This window comes from Garra rufa, chromosome 15 (assembly GCF_049309525.1).
Source record: "Garra rufa chromosome 15, GarRuf1.0, whole genome shotgun sequence".
In the NCBI taxonomy this organism is placed as follows: Eukaryota; Metazoa; Chordata; class Actinopteri; order Cypriniformes; family Cyprinidae; genus Garra; species Garra rufa.
The window spans coordinates 24048731-24067166 of record NC_133375.1 but is presented as its reverse complement, the minus strand read 5'-3'; the positions used below and the strand labels follow the sequence as shown (position 1 = coordinate 24067166).

General features: G+C 36.8%; 1 protein-coding gene across 1 annotated transcript; it reads left to right on the top strand.

The window, feature by feature from the left end:
• Positions 1 to 10799: 10799 nt before the first annotated feature.
• tmem115 (transmembrane protein 115) lies at positions 10800 to 15758 on the top strand. Its single transcript, XM_073819087.1, has 2 exons — positions 10800 to 12611; positions 14627 to 15758. Exons 1-2 carry the CDS (start codon positions 11755 to 11757, stop codon positions 14853 to 14855), a joined length of 1086 nt encoding a protein of 361 aa, XP_073675188.1. The 5' UTR covers positions 10800 to 11754; the 3' UTR covers positions 14856 to 15758.
• The last annotated feature ends 2678 nt before the right edge of the window (positions 15759 to 18436 follow it).

The window sequence follows — 18436 nt, the reverse complement described above, 5'->3', positions numbered from 1 at the left end:
TGCATGTGAGTCCCTCATTTGTTCTCAGTGTGAAAATAATCTCAAAATATTTTTGCTTATGGAACTCCTGTATAAAAGCAATATCAAACCAGTGACGTAATATTGTTGATGTAAAAGCAAAGTGTTTCTTTTGCAAACAAAGTCTATGGCCTCATCATATGTGTGTGCACAATCCTGGTGTCTTGCTACTGCACTGTTTAAATTTCCTCTCAAAGTCAGTAGGTGAAAATAAGGTAGCTGACTGTAACTCCAGGGTAACCAGAATAACTGCATGAAGCCGTGAATAACAGGGAAAAGCAAGGATGGGCAGATGGATTGAGGGAGGGAGGGCTGGAAAATGAGATGATATGGCAAGCTTCAGGGTGAAAGAGCAAAGTTTGTGCATCTGACACAGAAGCGCACAGTTTTCAAAGACACACATGATCCCATGCAGACATAAAGTCTCAGGTATATTAAAAATGAAATACTATATAGAGAGAGAGAGGGCAGCTTTTAACTTTTAGCTTGTAAATATCAGCCAGAGTTTTCCCTGTTCATCAGCACCAATTACAATTACAATATTGCTAAAACAAAAGTATAAGTATATCCACCTTTCTCTTCCCGTAAGAAATTTTATTGGTGCAAAACCACTCGTTTTGCTGCTTGATATTGCAAACTGGTGTGTTTTGTTAATTTAATGCATTATCTCAATTATTAACACACTGGTTTGTAGTGCAAACAGTTCTTCTTGTTATTTCCCTATAGCTGATAATGGACTGGATTAGGCTTACTTTTGTGTCTAGTATACAAAATTTATTAGAATTAATTATATTGATTTATATATTTCAATTTAGCTGACATTATAGTGCCAGACTTTGGCCTGTATTAGATGCAATTCTCTAGCAAGATTGGTTAAGTCATCCCGAAAATTGTCTTTTATTTTCAGAAGAAAGGAAGCAGCATGATTTGTTTTCACTAATTATCAACCACCTCATTTAGCAGCTAACAATACAACAATATTTTCACTTATGTCAGACACAGTGGGAGGTGATTCATTGTTAGGTTTTGAGTTGACATATCTGCCTGATGTACAATTTTTTGTTGTGTTCCACTGCGGCACATTTAGGAGAAAATTCATGTAGGGTTTCTTTTACAGTATGGTGGTCCATCATCTGCTTAAGAAGAACAGAACAAAACAGCAATGTTCTCAACTGAAAACCAGACTTTAGTAGTCTAAAGGAATAAATATGCTATTTGGCAACTTGTTAAGCCAGCTGGTCAGCACAGCCATAATGCCACAGAGACAAGATGGATGTTGTTTACACAGAAAAAAAAATGTTGCCCATATTTCCCAACTACCCTCATCTATTAATTCTTTCTGGAACCTGTGCTGGACACGTCCAAGAGATCATCAGATTCACAGGCTTACAAAAGCAGACGTTCAATATCCAGTACTGATTTGAACTTGATCCAGGTTATAAATTTGACATAATGGAATGGAATTTTGGAACCAGACCTGCATTAGCAGTTTGGAATGAGAATTGATTTGAAACCGCTTCTTAAAATTAACCATGAAGAGCCAGAAATTGGAGCTCACTCGTGGCTAGAGCTTCTCCTACTTTTCAGACTGTGAATTTTAGGTGATGTTTTTCCTATTCAGTAAAAATAAAAAGTTTAATATATGTAATATTGTAAAATAAAACAATAATTTATTAGTGCTGTTTTATTTTTATGTTAAAATTTCTATTTCATACACAGTGCCTTGCAAAAGCATTTATACCCCTTCTTTTTTACACAGTTTATGTTGCTGCCTCATGTTAAACTGCTTTACATGTCTTTTTTCCCCACATCAATCTACACTCCATACACAAGGCAAAAAAACTGGTTTTAACATCTTTGCAAATGTATTAAAAATAAAAAAACTTAAATGGTTCCATTGCATTAGTATTCAGACCCTTATATGGGACAGCTGAAATTTAGCTCAGGAGCGTTCATATTGCTAGTGAAGTTAACTAGTGAAGTTAACCTGTGTCAAATTAAATTGAACTGGTATAATTTAGAAAGCCACACATGTCTTAATGAACGGTCTAGCTGAAAATGCATATCAGAGCAAAAACCAAGCCCTGATTGTCAAAAAACTGCCTGAAGAGCTCAGAAACAGGATTGGATTAAGCCACACATCTGGGGAAGAGTTCAGAAAAAATCTGCTGCACTAAAGATTCACATTACCCAGGACTCTTCCTAGAATTGGCTTCCTGCCCAAACTGAGCAATTGATGGAGAAGGGTTTTGGTTAGAGTGGTAACCAAGATCCTGATGGTTACTCTAGTTGAGCTCCATAATCATATGTGGAGATGGGAGAAACTTACAGAGGGACAAACATCACTGCAACACTTCATCAATCTGAGCTCAGTAAAGATACGTGAAAAAACCCTCAGATTGTGAGAAACAAGATTCTCTGCTCTGATTAACCTTAATTCCAAGCATCATGTTTGAAGAAAACCAGGCACTGCTCATCATCTGCAGAGTACCATCCCAAAAGAAAAGTGTGGTGGTAGCAGCCTCATACTGTGGGGCTTTTTTTCAGTGGCAAAAACTAAGGGACTCACTCATCAGAGTAGAAGAACAGCTCAACACAGCAAAATATACCTAGTCAAGAGCATTTAGAACCTCAGACTGGGCAGAAGGTTCACCTTCCAACAGGACAATGACCCTGGCACACAGCAAGAGTGGCTTATAGACAACTCTGTGAATGTCCTTGAGTGGCCCAGCTACTGCCTCTGCCTAAACGCAATCAAATATTTCTGGAGAAACCTGAAAATGTGTGTCTGCCCCATGAAACTTGACAGAGCTTGAGAGGTGAAGAGGTGAGGAAGAGAATGGCAGATAATTGCCAAATGTTAATGTGCAAAGCTTGTGACATCATACCCAAAAAGACTTAGGTCAGCTACTGAGTTAAGGGTATGAATACTTATGCAATATAATTCTTTTATTTTTATTTTTAATACATTTATGAAGTGTTTTTACTTTGTCAATATGGTGTATGTGGTGTAGCTTGATGTGGGGGCAAAGGGTAATTTACAGCAGTTTAACATAAGGCAGCAACATAACAGAACATGAAAAAATGAAGGGGACTGAATACTTTCACAAGGCACTGTATTTAATTGTTTCCCATAATTCATACTTCAGGAATGTTTAGGAACATTTTCAAAGTTCTAAAAACTCAAGATGTTTTGATGATCTTTTGGCCAGATGCTTTGACAGAACTTCCGTTGCATTTTATGTTTTGAAATGATTTTTTCTTTGTGTCCCTGAATAATTTGTTCTCTGAAAGTGTCAAGATGGTTTTTATTGACAAGAGTTTCTCTGTTGAATGGAAGTAGAAACCGTTGCCGTCTGATATGGCTTTTACAGAGAGCTGGTCTTGATTGCCTGCTGTTATCACCACGACTGTCTCAAAAGAACAAACGCAGGATGTTGGAAGTGCTTTCGACTGCTGAGTTTTTCTGATGACGTGACTTTGTTGAGTCATGCTTTGAAAGTTTCGAAAGAAATCACTGAATTTTAAAATGACATTAGGGGGTTTGTCATCCCTGATCTTTCTCTCATTTCCTGACTTGTGTCATTAACCATGCAAGAAAAGTTTTTCATCATGTTACTTTTTATCAAAATAACTCATGCTTATACATCCACAAAATTAACTGGGCTAGTATTATATGAGTCACAACACAAGCCCCCAAATAGGTGAAATATGATTTGTCATCTACACATAGGGCAGATGAGTCAATATCATCTGCATGTATTGCGTCATCTAAAGATGACGAAAGACGTGTTCAAAAGACCCTCTAATGAACCTGAGATCAGAACTGTTGTGCTATGTATGTGTAAGCTCTTCATTAAAACTCACTCTCATCTCTGCATCAAGTGAGTTGTTCAAAACCTTTCTTTTTAGTAAACTCTGTGTACACAAACAATGTTCTCAATGCTCGAGTTCATGTGTAGAGACCCAGGCGATACTTCGAGCAAAGTTTAATGGTGTGTCGAGCCTACTTAGTGTTGTAAAAAATATTGATTTTGATGCGCTCAATGTTATGCCCCTAGTACTCCCATTCACCGGCCATTGACCACAAAACGAAATCACGGTCAATATCAAAAACGGCTCGTTTGTCATAATTATGCTTTTACATATAAGTTTGTCTCATTTACAGTAAAAAAAACAGCCCAGGTTGCATTTTGGCAATAGTTATCCTTTAAAAGCTGTTTCTGAAAAATGCGCGGTTGTGAATAATTATGTGCTTAATTATTTTATAATTGCAACATAATTACATTGATTAGCCCTAGAAAATCTACTATGTTTTCCTTCACCATGATAAATGGTTGTTTCATGACCAATTTAAAATTTCCAAAATGTGACAATCATACACAAATGTCAATAAGGCGCTGGTAGAACTCAAAGACGAAGGAGAGCTGGATCCAAATGCAAATAAGGCTGAAATGCATCAGTGTGCAGAGTTTTAATTTTTATATGTATTGAGATGGCCAGAATGTAAATAAAGGCCTTTTAGCTTTTTTGGACCAGAAGAAGTGTCTTGGATTTGTCTCTTTTTTGCAAATAAGGTTTATTAAAGATATAAAAGAACCAATAAACAAAGTAAGAGACACTGGGGAACTCCAGGAACTAATAAATAAAACAGAAGTAAGCACACCAACATAACACACTATAGGCAGGACAAAATGAAAACAATGAACAAAGGCTTAAAGGAGAAGTTCACTTCCAGAATAAAAATGTACTTACCCCCATGTGATCCAAGATGTTCTGTCTTCAGTCGCAAAGGAAAACATTCCAGGATCTTTCTCCATATGGTAGACTTCAATGTGAGCCAACAGTGCAGCTTCAAAGGGCTCCAGCTGAGGAATAAGGGTCTTATTTAGTGAAACAATCTGTCAATTTCAAATGTATATATATACTTTTAACCACAAATTGCACTAGCTCAACTTCATGCATTACATACACTCAAAAAAGAACTTGTTTTGTGAACTTTATTAAATTAAAGTTAACTCTTCCACGCAATTAGTTCAGGTTTATACAACAAGAATAAAACAAGTTCAATTTAACAAATAATGTTTAGTTGGCTTAACAAAACATTATTTTTAGTTGGCTCAACAAAACATTATTTGTTTAACTGAACTTTATTTAGTCTTGTTGTATGGATCTGAATTAATTACATGGTAAAGTATCTACTTAATTTAAATAAAATATTTAGCAAAAACTGCAAAAAAAAAAAAAAAAAAAAAAAAAAAATGAGTCAATGAAGCTGCCAGCACCCTAAGCATGAGTGCTAGTCTTCTGCACAGTGGTAACCTCAAAACTTTTTGCAATCAAGATTCAAGTCAAGTCAAGATTATTTATACAGCGCTTTTTACAATACAAGTTGTGTCAAAGCAACCTTACAGTATTAAAATAATAAAGTAAAATGTCAATAATAATGCAAGAGTTCCATATTGCAGCAAAGTCAAATTGGGGAGGACTCATCTGGTTCCCATTTCCCTCTTAATGCAACCCCATGCAAAGATTTTTCCTAAGCTGGGAACTAGACATCCACTTTTTAGTTAGTTGTGTCAGCAAAAATGATTCATGTAGACCCAACACAAAATGATTAAGCTCAATCAAGTTTTACAAATTTAAGTGGACTGACCATAACATAAGTTTACATAAGAAAATTTCAAAAATTAAGTTGTTTCTACTCATTTTAACCAAGTAATTTGAACAAGCACATTTTTTTGAGTGTAATCATGGTGGAAATGTCACACATGATGCAGGCGGAAGTACTGACCCAGTGTTAACAAAGCGAACATGCAAAGAAAGTCAAACACCCTTTACAAGACGAGCATTTGTGGTTAAAAATGAAAATGACAGATTGTTTTGCTAGATAAGACACTTATTCCTTGGCTGGGATTGTGTAAAGCTCTTTGAAGCGGCACTGAAACTGCAATTTGGACCTTCAACCTTTTGGCCACCAGTGAAATTCACTATATAGAGAAAAATCGTAGAATGTATTTCTCAAAATCATTTAAATTTCTGTGCGACTGAAGACAGAAAAACATGAACATCTTAGATCACATGGGGGTGAGTAAATGACAGTCGGAGACAGTAAAAAAAGCCAGCTTAGTATTTTGCTTTGATCACTCTGCAACCGCGTTTTTCGCTGTTCGACCATTTCAATACTGAGGTTACGTCCACTTTCTCTTTCTCACTGTCTCTGTAATTGATGATCACATTCCATGAACAGTGACTGTGAATAAGTATGGCAGCAGGCCAGAGGCTTTAATTGGGAATGCCTGGTCTTGTCTGGTCCAGTGGCATCAAAAGGCCTGGAAAAAAATGTCCATGACACAAGCCCACAGCACTGTTCATATCTAGTGTACATTGCATGATATCAGTGGTGCAGACTCGATTTCATACTAGATATAAGAAGACATTAAAAGGGTAGCTCACTCAAAACATAACATTTTTCTGTGGAGCACGAAAGATGATTTTTAAAAATGCTTTTGCTGTTTTTGACAGAAATGATTAAAGAGAATGGAGCACGGAGCAGCAGACTGACAGCAGCTAACAAGAGTGATAACAAGAGGACAACAGATGAGTAGCGTGATGAATGTTGAAAGAAAGATGAAAAGATGCTGTGTGATCTGGGACTGACAGAATTGGGGAGGACAGATAGTGTGAGTGTGTTTCCGTGCGTGTTTGTCTTTGCATGTCAGTGTATATTCAAAGTCTCGGACAGACAGCAATTTTCAGTGACATTGATCTTACTGCCCTCCCCATGATGTTTCTTTTTCTTTTCTCCTTGCTTCCTCCTCACACGTTGAAATGCACAACACGCATTTGTGTCTCCTAACCAAGTGTTTTGACCAGGTGTTGATTCGTCACGCTTAGGTGTGCTGGGTAAATGTGGCACTAGAGGCAAGCGAGACAGGAGACAGAGCTCCTTCATAACACAATAAAAATTAAAGAGTGCTGTTAGAGGGTCACAACCTTCCTTTTCCTAGAAATGTGACATATTGAATTTGCGGAAAGGTCCTGCTTAGTATTCAGTGAGTGTATATTGGGGGTTGGGCAGCAGCCAGTGGTCTCCGCAAGTAAAATGGCGTTATGAACATATTAAATAATAATGTAATGAAAATCTAAATTAAGGTTTCTGCTAAGGTTTAGGAAATAGAAAATATTACTAACTGTGCATTCAGATTTTACACACATAGGGTCCAAATTATCCTAGGACAGTAAAACATTTTGGAGACCAGATTTCTCTCCTAATAAAAAATTAAAAATGACTGATTTAGAACTGGGCGATAGAAAAAAAACATTAGGTCAGCCTCAATATACAGTATAAGCTGGAAAGCCAATGGAAAGTCTTTGCCATGATAGATAAATGTGCGTGTGTGCTGCCAGAACGGATGAATGGACATAAAACATTGAAATTAAAACCATACTGAATTTGTGGAAGAGCTAAATCATTGTAGACGTCAGGAATTGTTTTTCTGTGTGAGAGGGTGAGGACATTTTATCCTTGCTGGCTTGAATATCACTGTCTGCTCTGCCTTTCTGTGAGGACACAACATGCAGCAACACCTGTCAGCATCCCAGCGGGCATGCAAGACCCCAGATCTACAGGTGAAAGGAGCAGCTGAGACCTTTTTGTAGATGGTGTTCTACACAATTGAGGTCACACTCTTTGTGTAACGGCATAAACTTTACAGACTCTGATGGAATGCAAGGTATTTGTGATCATTTAAATACATCACAACTAGACTGGGCTTGAAGAAGTGTCATATTACTCAGTGTGAGATGAGTTTTGTCTGCCATCTAGTGGACTAGATAGGACAATGCTTTTAGTTTGTAATGTCATTTGACAGGTGTTTGACATGTATTGCTTAAAAGACTACGATTTACTCTAATAGTGATTAGTAATATTCATTTAATTACAGGTACTTTTTCAGTCCCAGGGCTGCCCAGTAACTGATTATAATCTGGATTATGTACTTGTAATTTGATTACATTATATTTTAAAATACTTGTAGTCAGACTACAGTTACTTTTTTATTGATTACATGATTACATATAGTTGAGGTCAAAAGTTTACACAGAATCAGAATCTGCAATATGTTAATTATTGTAAATAAGAGGGATCATACAAAATGCATTTTATTTTTTATTTATTACTGACCTGAATATGATATTTCACACAAAAGATGTTTACATATAGCCCACAAGAGGGAATAATAGTTGATTTTTTTAAAATGACTCCAAAGCTGTGTTTTTGCTTTTTCTTTGTAATGATAGTTGGTTATGAGTCCCTTGTTGGTTCGAACAGTTAAGCTGCTTACTGTTCTTCCGAAAAAATCCTTCAGGTCCCACATATTGTTTGGTTTTTCAGGATTTTTGTGTATTTGAACCCTTTCCAACAATGACTATATGATTTTCAGATCTATCTTTTCACACTGAGGGCAACTGAGGGACTCATATGCAACTATTACAGAAGGTTCAAACGCTCACTGATGCTTCAGAAGGAAAAACGATGCATTAGGAGCTAGGGGTGTAAACTTTTGAACAGAATGAAGATGTGTGCATTTTTCAAATATTTGTCTAAATGTATTTTTTTTTTATTTAGTACTGCTCTTAAGAAGATACTTACATGTCTCCCAGAACACAAAATAAGTTACATTTATCCTGATCTTCAAATTCAAAAGTTTTCACCCCCTGGCTCTTAATGCATTGTGGTTCCTTCTGGAGCATCAGTGAGCGTTTGACCCTTCTGTAATAGTTGAATATGAGTCCCTCAGTTGTCCTCAGAGTGAAAAGATGGATATCAAAGTCATGCAGTCACTGCTGGAAAGGTTGCAAATACACACAAAAAAAAAAAAAAAAATTCAAAGAACTTGTTGGTCCTGAAGGATTTTTCTGAATAACAGCAGGTTTTAGTTTAAAACATAGAAAGTGATAGTTGTTCAGGACTCATGAACAACTATCACTAAAAAAATGGATGTGGATCATTCAGTTCACAACACAGTATTAAGAATCAAGTGTATGTAAACTTTTGAACAGGGTCATTTTTATAAATAAATTCACTTCATGTTGTTAATAACAACTAATGGAATATATTTTCATTCTCTTTGTATTATTATATCAATATGATGTTAAATCAACTTGATATACAAGTAATCTAAAAGTAATTAAAAAGTAGTGTGATTATATTACCAAAAATGTTACTAACCACAATTTTTGCCATGTAATTTGGAATCAGTAACGGATTACAATAAGTTATCTACCATACTAACCTAATTTGTAAGTAATTACCCAGCTCTGTTCATTCCATATCTTCCTTTAACAATTGTTGAATAATTGCATCGCTATTTTAATTACTGTAATCAGTTTCTATTTTTAGAAGCAAGTGGCTATTAGGAATAGTTAAATAGTTGGTCACTAAAGAATACATAGTAGTGTTGTATGAATAGCTATTATAGTAATCATCAGGTTACCAACATTACCAAATGTTCTGGGCAAGTGACCAACTTGAATGTATTGCGAAATCTGCCGGGAAATCTTCAGCCCTCAGACTCCAGCCCTGAATCACTGACTGAATCTCGCTCATGAAAATTCAGCCTTCAAGTGAATTTCAACACAATTTCAGCCTTCAACACAAAAACAATGGAAAAGTTATGTGTCACTATAATGTGATAGTGACTAGCAGCAAAAGAATAATTATCAGTGTTGTTGGGCATTATGATATTGCGCAACTCCCTAAAACGTATTGAGTTTGTGGCCTGACTTTTTAATGTATACAAAGTTTTATTTTCGGCAAATGTAAAAGCCCAAAAGTAAAATGAATAAGCCTCAGGATGAAGGAAATGTAAATTCATGTCTGTACCATAGAAGCCACAGCTCAAACTAATTGCAGGAAAAGAAAGTTCAACACTCTTACTTCAGCAATGTAACACAAATGTGATGTTTAACTAAACTAAACTTTTTGCTTGTTTGCTTGTATGGCTTAATAAAGGGGTGGGGAACCTTGATCCTCGAGGGCCAGTGTCCCTGCACAGTTTAGCTCCAACCCTAATCAAACACACCTAAACAAGCCAATCAAGGAATTCAGGATACAGGTTGGTATTTTTTTTTTTTTTCAGGGTTGGAGCTAAACTTTATAGGGACACCGGCCCTTGAGGATCAAGGTTCCCCAACCCTGGCTTAATTGGATCATCGCAAACAAAGATGTTGGTTAATAAAAAGGGATTAAATATATAAAGGATATCTGTGTTGTTTAACAAATTAAATTATTCCAGGTTTGCGTCATATTCTGACTTTTCTTTTCACAGTTTTTATTTTGAGGACATTTAGTTTAGAACTGCAGTGAGCATCATGTTTTACAACACACACAACGTCTCTGCAACAGCTGTCTGTCACTAAATGGAAAACAAAGTAACTCGCGTTACTTATTTGAAAAAGTAACTCATATATTCATGTAAATTAAAAAGTAATGCGTTACTTTACTTGAAAAAGTTATCTGATTACCTAACTCGCCTTACATGTAATGCGTTACCCCAACACTGATAATTTGGCTACTTTTATCAACTTGATGCTACCAGTCACTATTGTATTTCTAGTATTAAAAACAATACTACTGGTAGCATAAGAATAAATACTGGTCATTTTTAAGAAATAGGTGAAAGCAGCTGTTAAAAAGAAACGACTTGCTTTAGCGTTCATGAAAAAAAACTTCATTTCCCATCAGTCTTAGCTAACAGTGCCGTAAACGACACGCCCAGTCGCAAAGCTGAACGGTGACGTTTGCAAATCTGATGTTTGTGCTTTGTGGCTGATTGCTGGAAACGCCACACTCTCAAACAACAAAACACAAGCTTAATATAGAAGAAATGTCGACGTTCGGATAATAAAAAGAAAAGCCGGTACGCTCGTTTCGGATTCACGTTTACTGGCTTCAAACCTGCTACCTGGAGGCCTGTTGAGAGAGGAAATCCCCGGACTGAACTGCGACTCCAGGCCGGTTTGAGAGGACATGCCACCGGAGAGAAAGCTGTTCATAACTCGCCTTTCTTCGCGTGTTTTACCCATAAAACAAACGGCAAGTGACTGAACCAAGACCGAAAGACTTATATAAGACATGAGACTGTCAAACTGACATGAAAGCGTGTTAATTTAAATCGAGGAGGTGAGGTTTATGGAGTGTTAGCAGACGGTGCTGATAAACAGGTAGAGTAGATCAGGTGACCCTGATAGAAACGCATAAGTGATGAATTATGTATTAACAACTAAGAAACAGGAAAACCTGAACAGGTAGATAGTGAAAATAATGTTTGGTCAGTAAGGTCAACTACTTATTTAGCAAGAAAAGTTACCCTCACTGTAGCTTTAGTATTTAGAAGTATTTTGTATACATACTGGAACATAAGATTATTCGTATTATTTACTAGGTAACAACACTATTTAAACCGACAGTTCTTGTTTTTTGAAGGAGGTTAAGATCTACTTATCTCACCTCAAGTGTTGCAATCACCTGTAAGACCAGTGTGTGGTTGCTCTGTCATTTTCTCTCCACAATCTTCATCCTTGCAAAACCTCTGTTGATGAGGTAACACTGCTTGCATGTTGATGTTAGGGTTTCATCTCCTGGTTGTGTCCCTCATTTTTTTACATAAGCTGCTGATTTCTTAGGCTTGCCATTTTCGGAGCGCTTACAACTGAGGACTTGAATCCGTCAGGATGAACCGTTACCTGCCAGTGGCACGGCAGCACTTTTTGAGTGCACTCGCGAGCACGAGCGTGGTGGTCAAGTCCATATGTGCCACAGTGATCCTGATGTACCTGCTCTCATGGGCTGCTAACACCCCTTACCTGCTTGGCGTCACACCCGGCTTCCTTTTCCCACCAAACTTCTGGATTTGGACACTTCTGACCCACGCCGTTGTAGAGCAGCACATTGTCGGCGTGGTGGTGAACATTGCGACTGTGATGGTTGCCGGACGGCTTTTGGAGCCGTTATGGGGAGCCCTGGAGCTGCTGATCTTCTTCGCTGTGGTAAACGTAGCAGCCGGTCTCCTATCTGCACTCTCTTATCTTCTTACCTACGCTACGACCTTTGACCTGGACTACCTGTTTGATGTCCGGGTATATGGCGCACCTGCTTTTCTGGGGGGCGTTCTTGTAGCGCTGAAGCAGACTGCGGGAGACACCACAGTGCTTCGAGTTCCTCAAGTGCGCTTGAAAGCCGCCCCGGCGCTGGCTTTGCTGGCAATAGCTGTCCTGCGGCTTGCGGGGCTGCTGGACACTTCAGCTCCACTAGCGGCATGCGGGTACGGCGCTTTGTCCGGGTGGGTTTACCTGCGCTTCTACCAGAGGCACCCTAGGGGGCGTGGAGACATGTCGGACCACTTTGCCTTCGCCTCGTTCTTCCCAGAGGCACTCCAGCCAGCCGTTGGCTTCATAGCCGGGCTTGTGCACGCTGCCCTTGTGAAGATAAAAGTTTGTCGTAAGATGGTGAAGCGATATGATGTCGGGGCTCCGTCCTCCATCACCATCAGCCTACCAGGCACAGACCCACAAGACGCAGAAAGGCGGAGGTACGTTGATTTAATTGTTAGCAATACTGATGTTTTGATTTTCTGGCATTGCTGATATTAATATAATATGCTATTTCTTCTAATTAGAAACTAAAATTAATTGTTTTAAATGCAACTGAGATTAGTAATCACATATTTTGAATGTATGGTATAAAAATACGGTATAAAAATTTATTTTGTTCTACTTTGTTTAGCTCATTAATATTATTTATATACATTTATAGTGTTTACTAATATTTTGAGTTAGTCATATAAAAAAATTTAATATAATAACAAAAATAAAAGCATGTAACAAAATTACTAAGACTTAAACTACAATTATGTAGTTGTCATTTTAAATTTGTTTTTTTTTTATTTTAATGCTTCTATTAGGGCTGCACGATAGATCGTTTCAGCATCGTCATCGCGATGTACGCATGCGCAATAGTCACATCGCGGCAGTCACGATGCAGGGCAAAAAAAATTAAAATATGTGTGTCTGATTTAAAAATGTACTTTCTATATTTCTAAACTTTCTATTCACGGATCTATATTTGTCTAAAATATAGTAATTAACTCATGTTTAAAGGTTCTTTAAAAACTACAATGCACACGTTGCTTCACCTACTTCATGCATGCAGTCTCTGCGTGCGCATGGCGAAATGAGCGCGGGACGGGAGAAAAGCGCCGAAATGGAAGATTTGATCGCAAAAAGAAACGCAACGTCGGTCATATGGAAGTATTTTGGATACAAAAAGGATGCTGCTGACCAAAAACAGGTGCTTTGTCAGGTGCCACAACTCGCGGAAACACTACGAATTTAAGGGACCGTTCACATGTCGCGCCTAAAAACGTGTGGAAAACACTAGGCGCGCCGCTTTCTCCTTCTTTCCAAAGCGCTCTGTAACTTGTAACGTATGCCGTTGCTAAGCAACCATGACCCGCGCTCTCCTAAAGACGCGGAAGTTTCAGCAAAGATAAATAAACAAAGATAAATGGATTTCCAAAACTAAAAAATGCTTGCAGTAGCTCTGCTGCTAAAAAATGTTATCCCTGTAACAGCTATGATCAGCTGTTCCTCCATCTTGGCTAAGCTTTTAATGTTTTTCGTGAAAGGAAGAAGCTGATTTCCCTTTCATCAGGGTAAAAGCAACATTCATTATTAATTTCATATTAGAGCCTTGATTTGCCTGAATTGACAGTGAATAAGGTGAGTCAAACTGTTTATGAAACTACCCAAAATAAGCTTTAAAAAGTATTTTATTTATAATTATTTTGAATTAAATTTTATTTTAATTTTTTCAGTTTCCAAATAGCTTAAAATGATATGAAAACCGAAAATATAAAAATAAACGCATTGAACAAAATTATTAAGCCTTTAGTTTGTTTTTCTAATTTTGGCACATGCTTTTGTCATTTTTAATTATTTTTTAATGCATCTATTTAGCTTCCATTTGTCATTTTAGTATTTCAACACTATACATTTTCTAAATTTACATTTTTCATCTAATATTTACATTTGATTTTTCAACTTTATTTAATAAATTGTTTGGTACATTTAAAATAAGTGTTTATTAATATTTTGAATTAAAATGAATTCAGTTTCCAAGTAATTTAAAATGATATGAAAACTGAAAATATAAAAATAAAAGCATGTAAAAAAAAAAATTGCCAAGATTAAAAAAAAAATACAGTTTATTTAGTTTGTTTTGCAAATTTTAGCAAATGCTTTTGTCATCTTAATTTTTTTAATGCATCTATTTAGCTTCCATTTGTTGTTTTAGTACTTCAACACTGTACATTTTCAACATGTTTTCATGTTTTTAACTTAATTTATAAAATTTTATAGTACATTTAAAACAAATCTGTTATATCGACCAGTGACCAATGGTACCACCATATTGTGAATCCCTAGAGCTAATAAAGGAAGTAGATTTGACATAGACCAGTTTAATTGTTCTCACTTTTGATGTATCCATATATGTTTATTGGCCAATCACAGCAATATTTAATTTTCCTTTAAATTTCCCCCACAGGCAACTGGCATTGAAAGCTCTGAATGAGCGTCTGAAGCGTGTGGAGGACCAGTCGGCTTGGCCCAGCATGGAAGATGAGGAGGACGACGAAGATGAGGAGGTGCGAACAGACACTCCTCTCCTTTCAAGCCGAGAGACTTTGTCACCAGCACCCAGCACCACACAAAATCCTACGGGACAACAGGAGTCCAGCATCATAAGTTTTGAAGATGCTCCGACCCATTCTTAACACGAAAAGACACACACACAATCCTCCTTTTTGTCCTGCAGAGTTACCCTTACAATCACAAATGCTACTGGAGACATCTCACACAGACACACACACACACACATTATCTTGGAGCTGAATAACAAGGAGTTGCCACTAAATGAATTACCCAAACTAAATGACAAAGACATCCATACTCAGTTTTTCAGCTGTACAAAAACTTCTGGACTAGCCTGACACATAGCATCTGCAGTGCTCCAGTATTTCTGCTTTGTAAAAAGAATATCTTCTCTCCCTCTGGCCTCTTGTGTAAGGTTTTTGGGAAGTATCCTTTCTGACTAAATGCTCTAATGGTTGATGGGATTCAGTTTTTATGTATAAGACTCTACAAATGTTTATGGGTTGCCTCTTTTTGTTTGGGCTTTTTCTTCTTTTTTTGGCCTTGTATCAGGAAACAAGGCAAGATTCCTGATATTTATTGAGCAGAAGATGGGACTTTTGCTGCTTACTGATGTAACAGCATCAAAAGAATGTCTGGAACATCAAGGGCAGGATTGTTAAAGATGAAGAATGTTTATGCAAAATTTGGGACTTTTCAAAGAATGCGTGATCTCTAATTTAAGGTTCTACTGTCATTGATAAGGATATGGCCCTTTGATTTCCTGTTTTCAGTCATGATGATTTCATAGGTGGAGGCATAGTGAGGAGAGAGTCAGATACAGTCATTTCAAAGATATTTTTGTTCCAAATAGTTTGAAATGATAATAGCAATACAGAATCTGATTCTGTCCCCTGTTGTACCCTTTTCCTCATCTGTACTTTAATGATCTGTCTATATGTGTTGGCTTTGATAAGAGTGTTGCACTCGAAATTATGAGCTTGCATAATGGACCTGTTTTTATAAAACACAGATTGTCTACACAACGTGGCTTGAGTTTCATTTAATGCAGATTCTTCTCTTGAGAAACCTGTTTATGATTTTTGATTAGGGTTCCTGAGTTTATTCACTAATATTTTTAACCTTTTTTTTTCTTTTCCGGTTTTTAACTAGTAATTGTTGATCTGTTTTCTCATGGTTCCTAGGTTTCAGCCTTGATGCTTCTCTCACAGTCTTACTCTCTGATTCAGGTTTCAGCCTAATTTTCTGATCTCTCTCCATCTGTAATAAAGACTGAATGAAGAGCACACCTGTCCCAGAGGACCTTATTGATTCAGAACAATCGATCAGTGCTTTATTCACATTATTTGTTAGTGTTTATGTCTCTGTGTATTTACCATTTATTGGAGTCTGTAGGATGTTAATTTTCTCAAGAACAGTAATACTGGTTAAAAGAACAGTTTTCTATTGTAATATATTTTTATAATGTAATGCGTTCCTGTTATGGGAAAGGTGATTTTTTTTTTTTAGCAGTCCTTGCTTCAGTCTTAAGTGTCACTTAAGTGTTTTCATTGTTTGATGAAAACAGAATTCAAAAGAACAGAATCACTATAAATGACATACATACATAGCCCAAACATAAAGGTATTTTGTATGTGTGTGTGTGTGTGTGTGTGTGTGTGTGTGTGTGTGTAGATATACTGTATAAATACAGTTGAATTCAAAAGTTTTCCAACAGTTCCAAAAACTGGAATGAAAGTTTACATACGCCTTGCAGAGACCTGAATAAGATATTTTACATAAAAGACATTTACATATAGTCAACAAGAGAAATTAATAGTTTAAATTATAAAAAAATACCCTGTTTAAAAGTTCATGAGTCCCTTGTTTGTCCTGAACAGTTAAACTGCCTGCTGTTCTTCAGAAAAATCCTTCAGGTCCCACAAATTCTTTGGTTTTTCTTTTGTTTTTTGGTGTATTTGAACCCTTTCCAACAATGACTGTATGATTTTCAGATCCATCATTTCACACTGAGGACAACTGAGGGACTCATATGCAGCTATTACAGAAGGTTCAAATGCTCACTGATGCTCCAGAAGGAAAAACGATGCATTAAGAGCCGGGGGTGTAAACTTTTAAACAGAATGAAAATGTGTGCATTTTTCTTATTTTGCCTAAATATCATATTTTTTCATTTAGTACTGCCCTTCTGAAGCTACAGAGGATATTTACATGTTTCCCAGAAGACAAAATAAGTTAAATATACCCTGATCGTCAAATTCAAAAAGTTTTTACTCTCCAGATTTTAATGCATTGTGTTTCCTTTTGGAGCATCAGTGAGCTTTCAAACCTTCATAGTTGCATATGAGTCCCTTAGTTGTCCTCAGTGTGAAAAGATGGATCTCATACAGTCATTGTTGGAAAGGGTACAAATACACAGAGATGCTGAAAAACCAAAGAATTTGTGGGACCTGAAGGATTTTTTCTGAAGAACAGCAGGCAGTTTAACTGTTAAGGACAAACAAGGGACTTGTGAACAACTATCACTAAACAAAACAAAGCTGTGGATCATTCAGGTAACAACAGTATTAAAAACCAACCATATGTAAACTTTTGAATGGGGTGATTTTTATAAATTTAACTATTATTTTCTCTTGTGGGTTATATGTAAATAACTTTTATGTGAAATGTCCACACACAAATGTGTGTGTGTGTGTGTGTGTGTGTGTGTGTGTGTGTGTGTGTGTGTGTGTGTGTGTGTGTGTGTGTGTGTGTGTGTGTGTGTGTGTGTGTGTGTGTGTATTGTGTGTATATGACCTTAAAATGACAGATTATTGATTATTGTTTAATCTCTTGATTACAATACATTTCCACCTTAATTATCTATCTTTTATCTCCAACAAAACCTGGCATGACTGCATTTAACAAAGGCTTTGCATGAGCTTTACTATGTTTTACAACAATTGGAGGCGGGAGCCACAATATATCCATCACCTTCCTCAAAATGACAATTCTGTCATTTACTCAGCCTGAACCACTCAGCCATATAACTTACTGCAGCACACATTGAAATTGTAGGGAAAAAGACTTGGTCACCATTCACTTTCATCATATCAAATGATGACAATTTTTTTTTTAAGTGTATGGTGACTATAAGACTGTCATTTTGATTAGCATTTCTGTTTGTGTTCCACATAAAGTCGTACAGGTTTGGAACAACATAATGGTGAGTAAACAGTGTACATTTTTGTTTTGGGGATAAATCATTTTTAACGGGTGGACTGAAGGTATTGTAATAAAGCACAGATGCCGATAGATGGCGCAACAAACACACACCATCATAGTTTTTCCTCTTTCGAGCTCATCCAGTTTAAGGGAAGTCCTATGTCCTAAGTTGATTAACGTTACCTTCTGTTTCTAAACGCTGTTTCTTAATCGTTGCTTTCTAAAACAAGACTGTTGAAGATAATATTTTATGCTAAATACATTTCAGGTGATATATTTTGATTTTTAGTTTCCAAAGAAACTTTTTTTTCTATTCAACGGTATGCTTATACGGTTAGGGGCTGTTTCAGGCTGAGAAAGTCCCCTTTTGCTTCATGAATGACATTCACAGTTTTAGTTTTTAACTTCATAACACAAAACTGCCTTGTTACGGTAGTTAGGGTGGTCCGTCTCTCATAATGACTCATTCATCCACCGCCAAATAAACTCCCTTCAACGT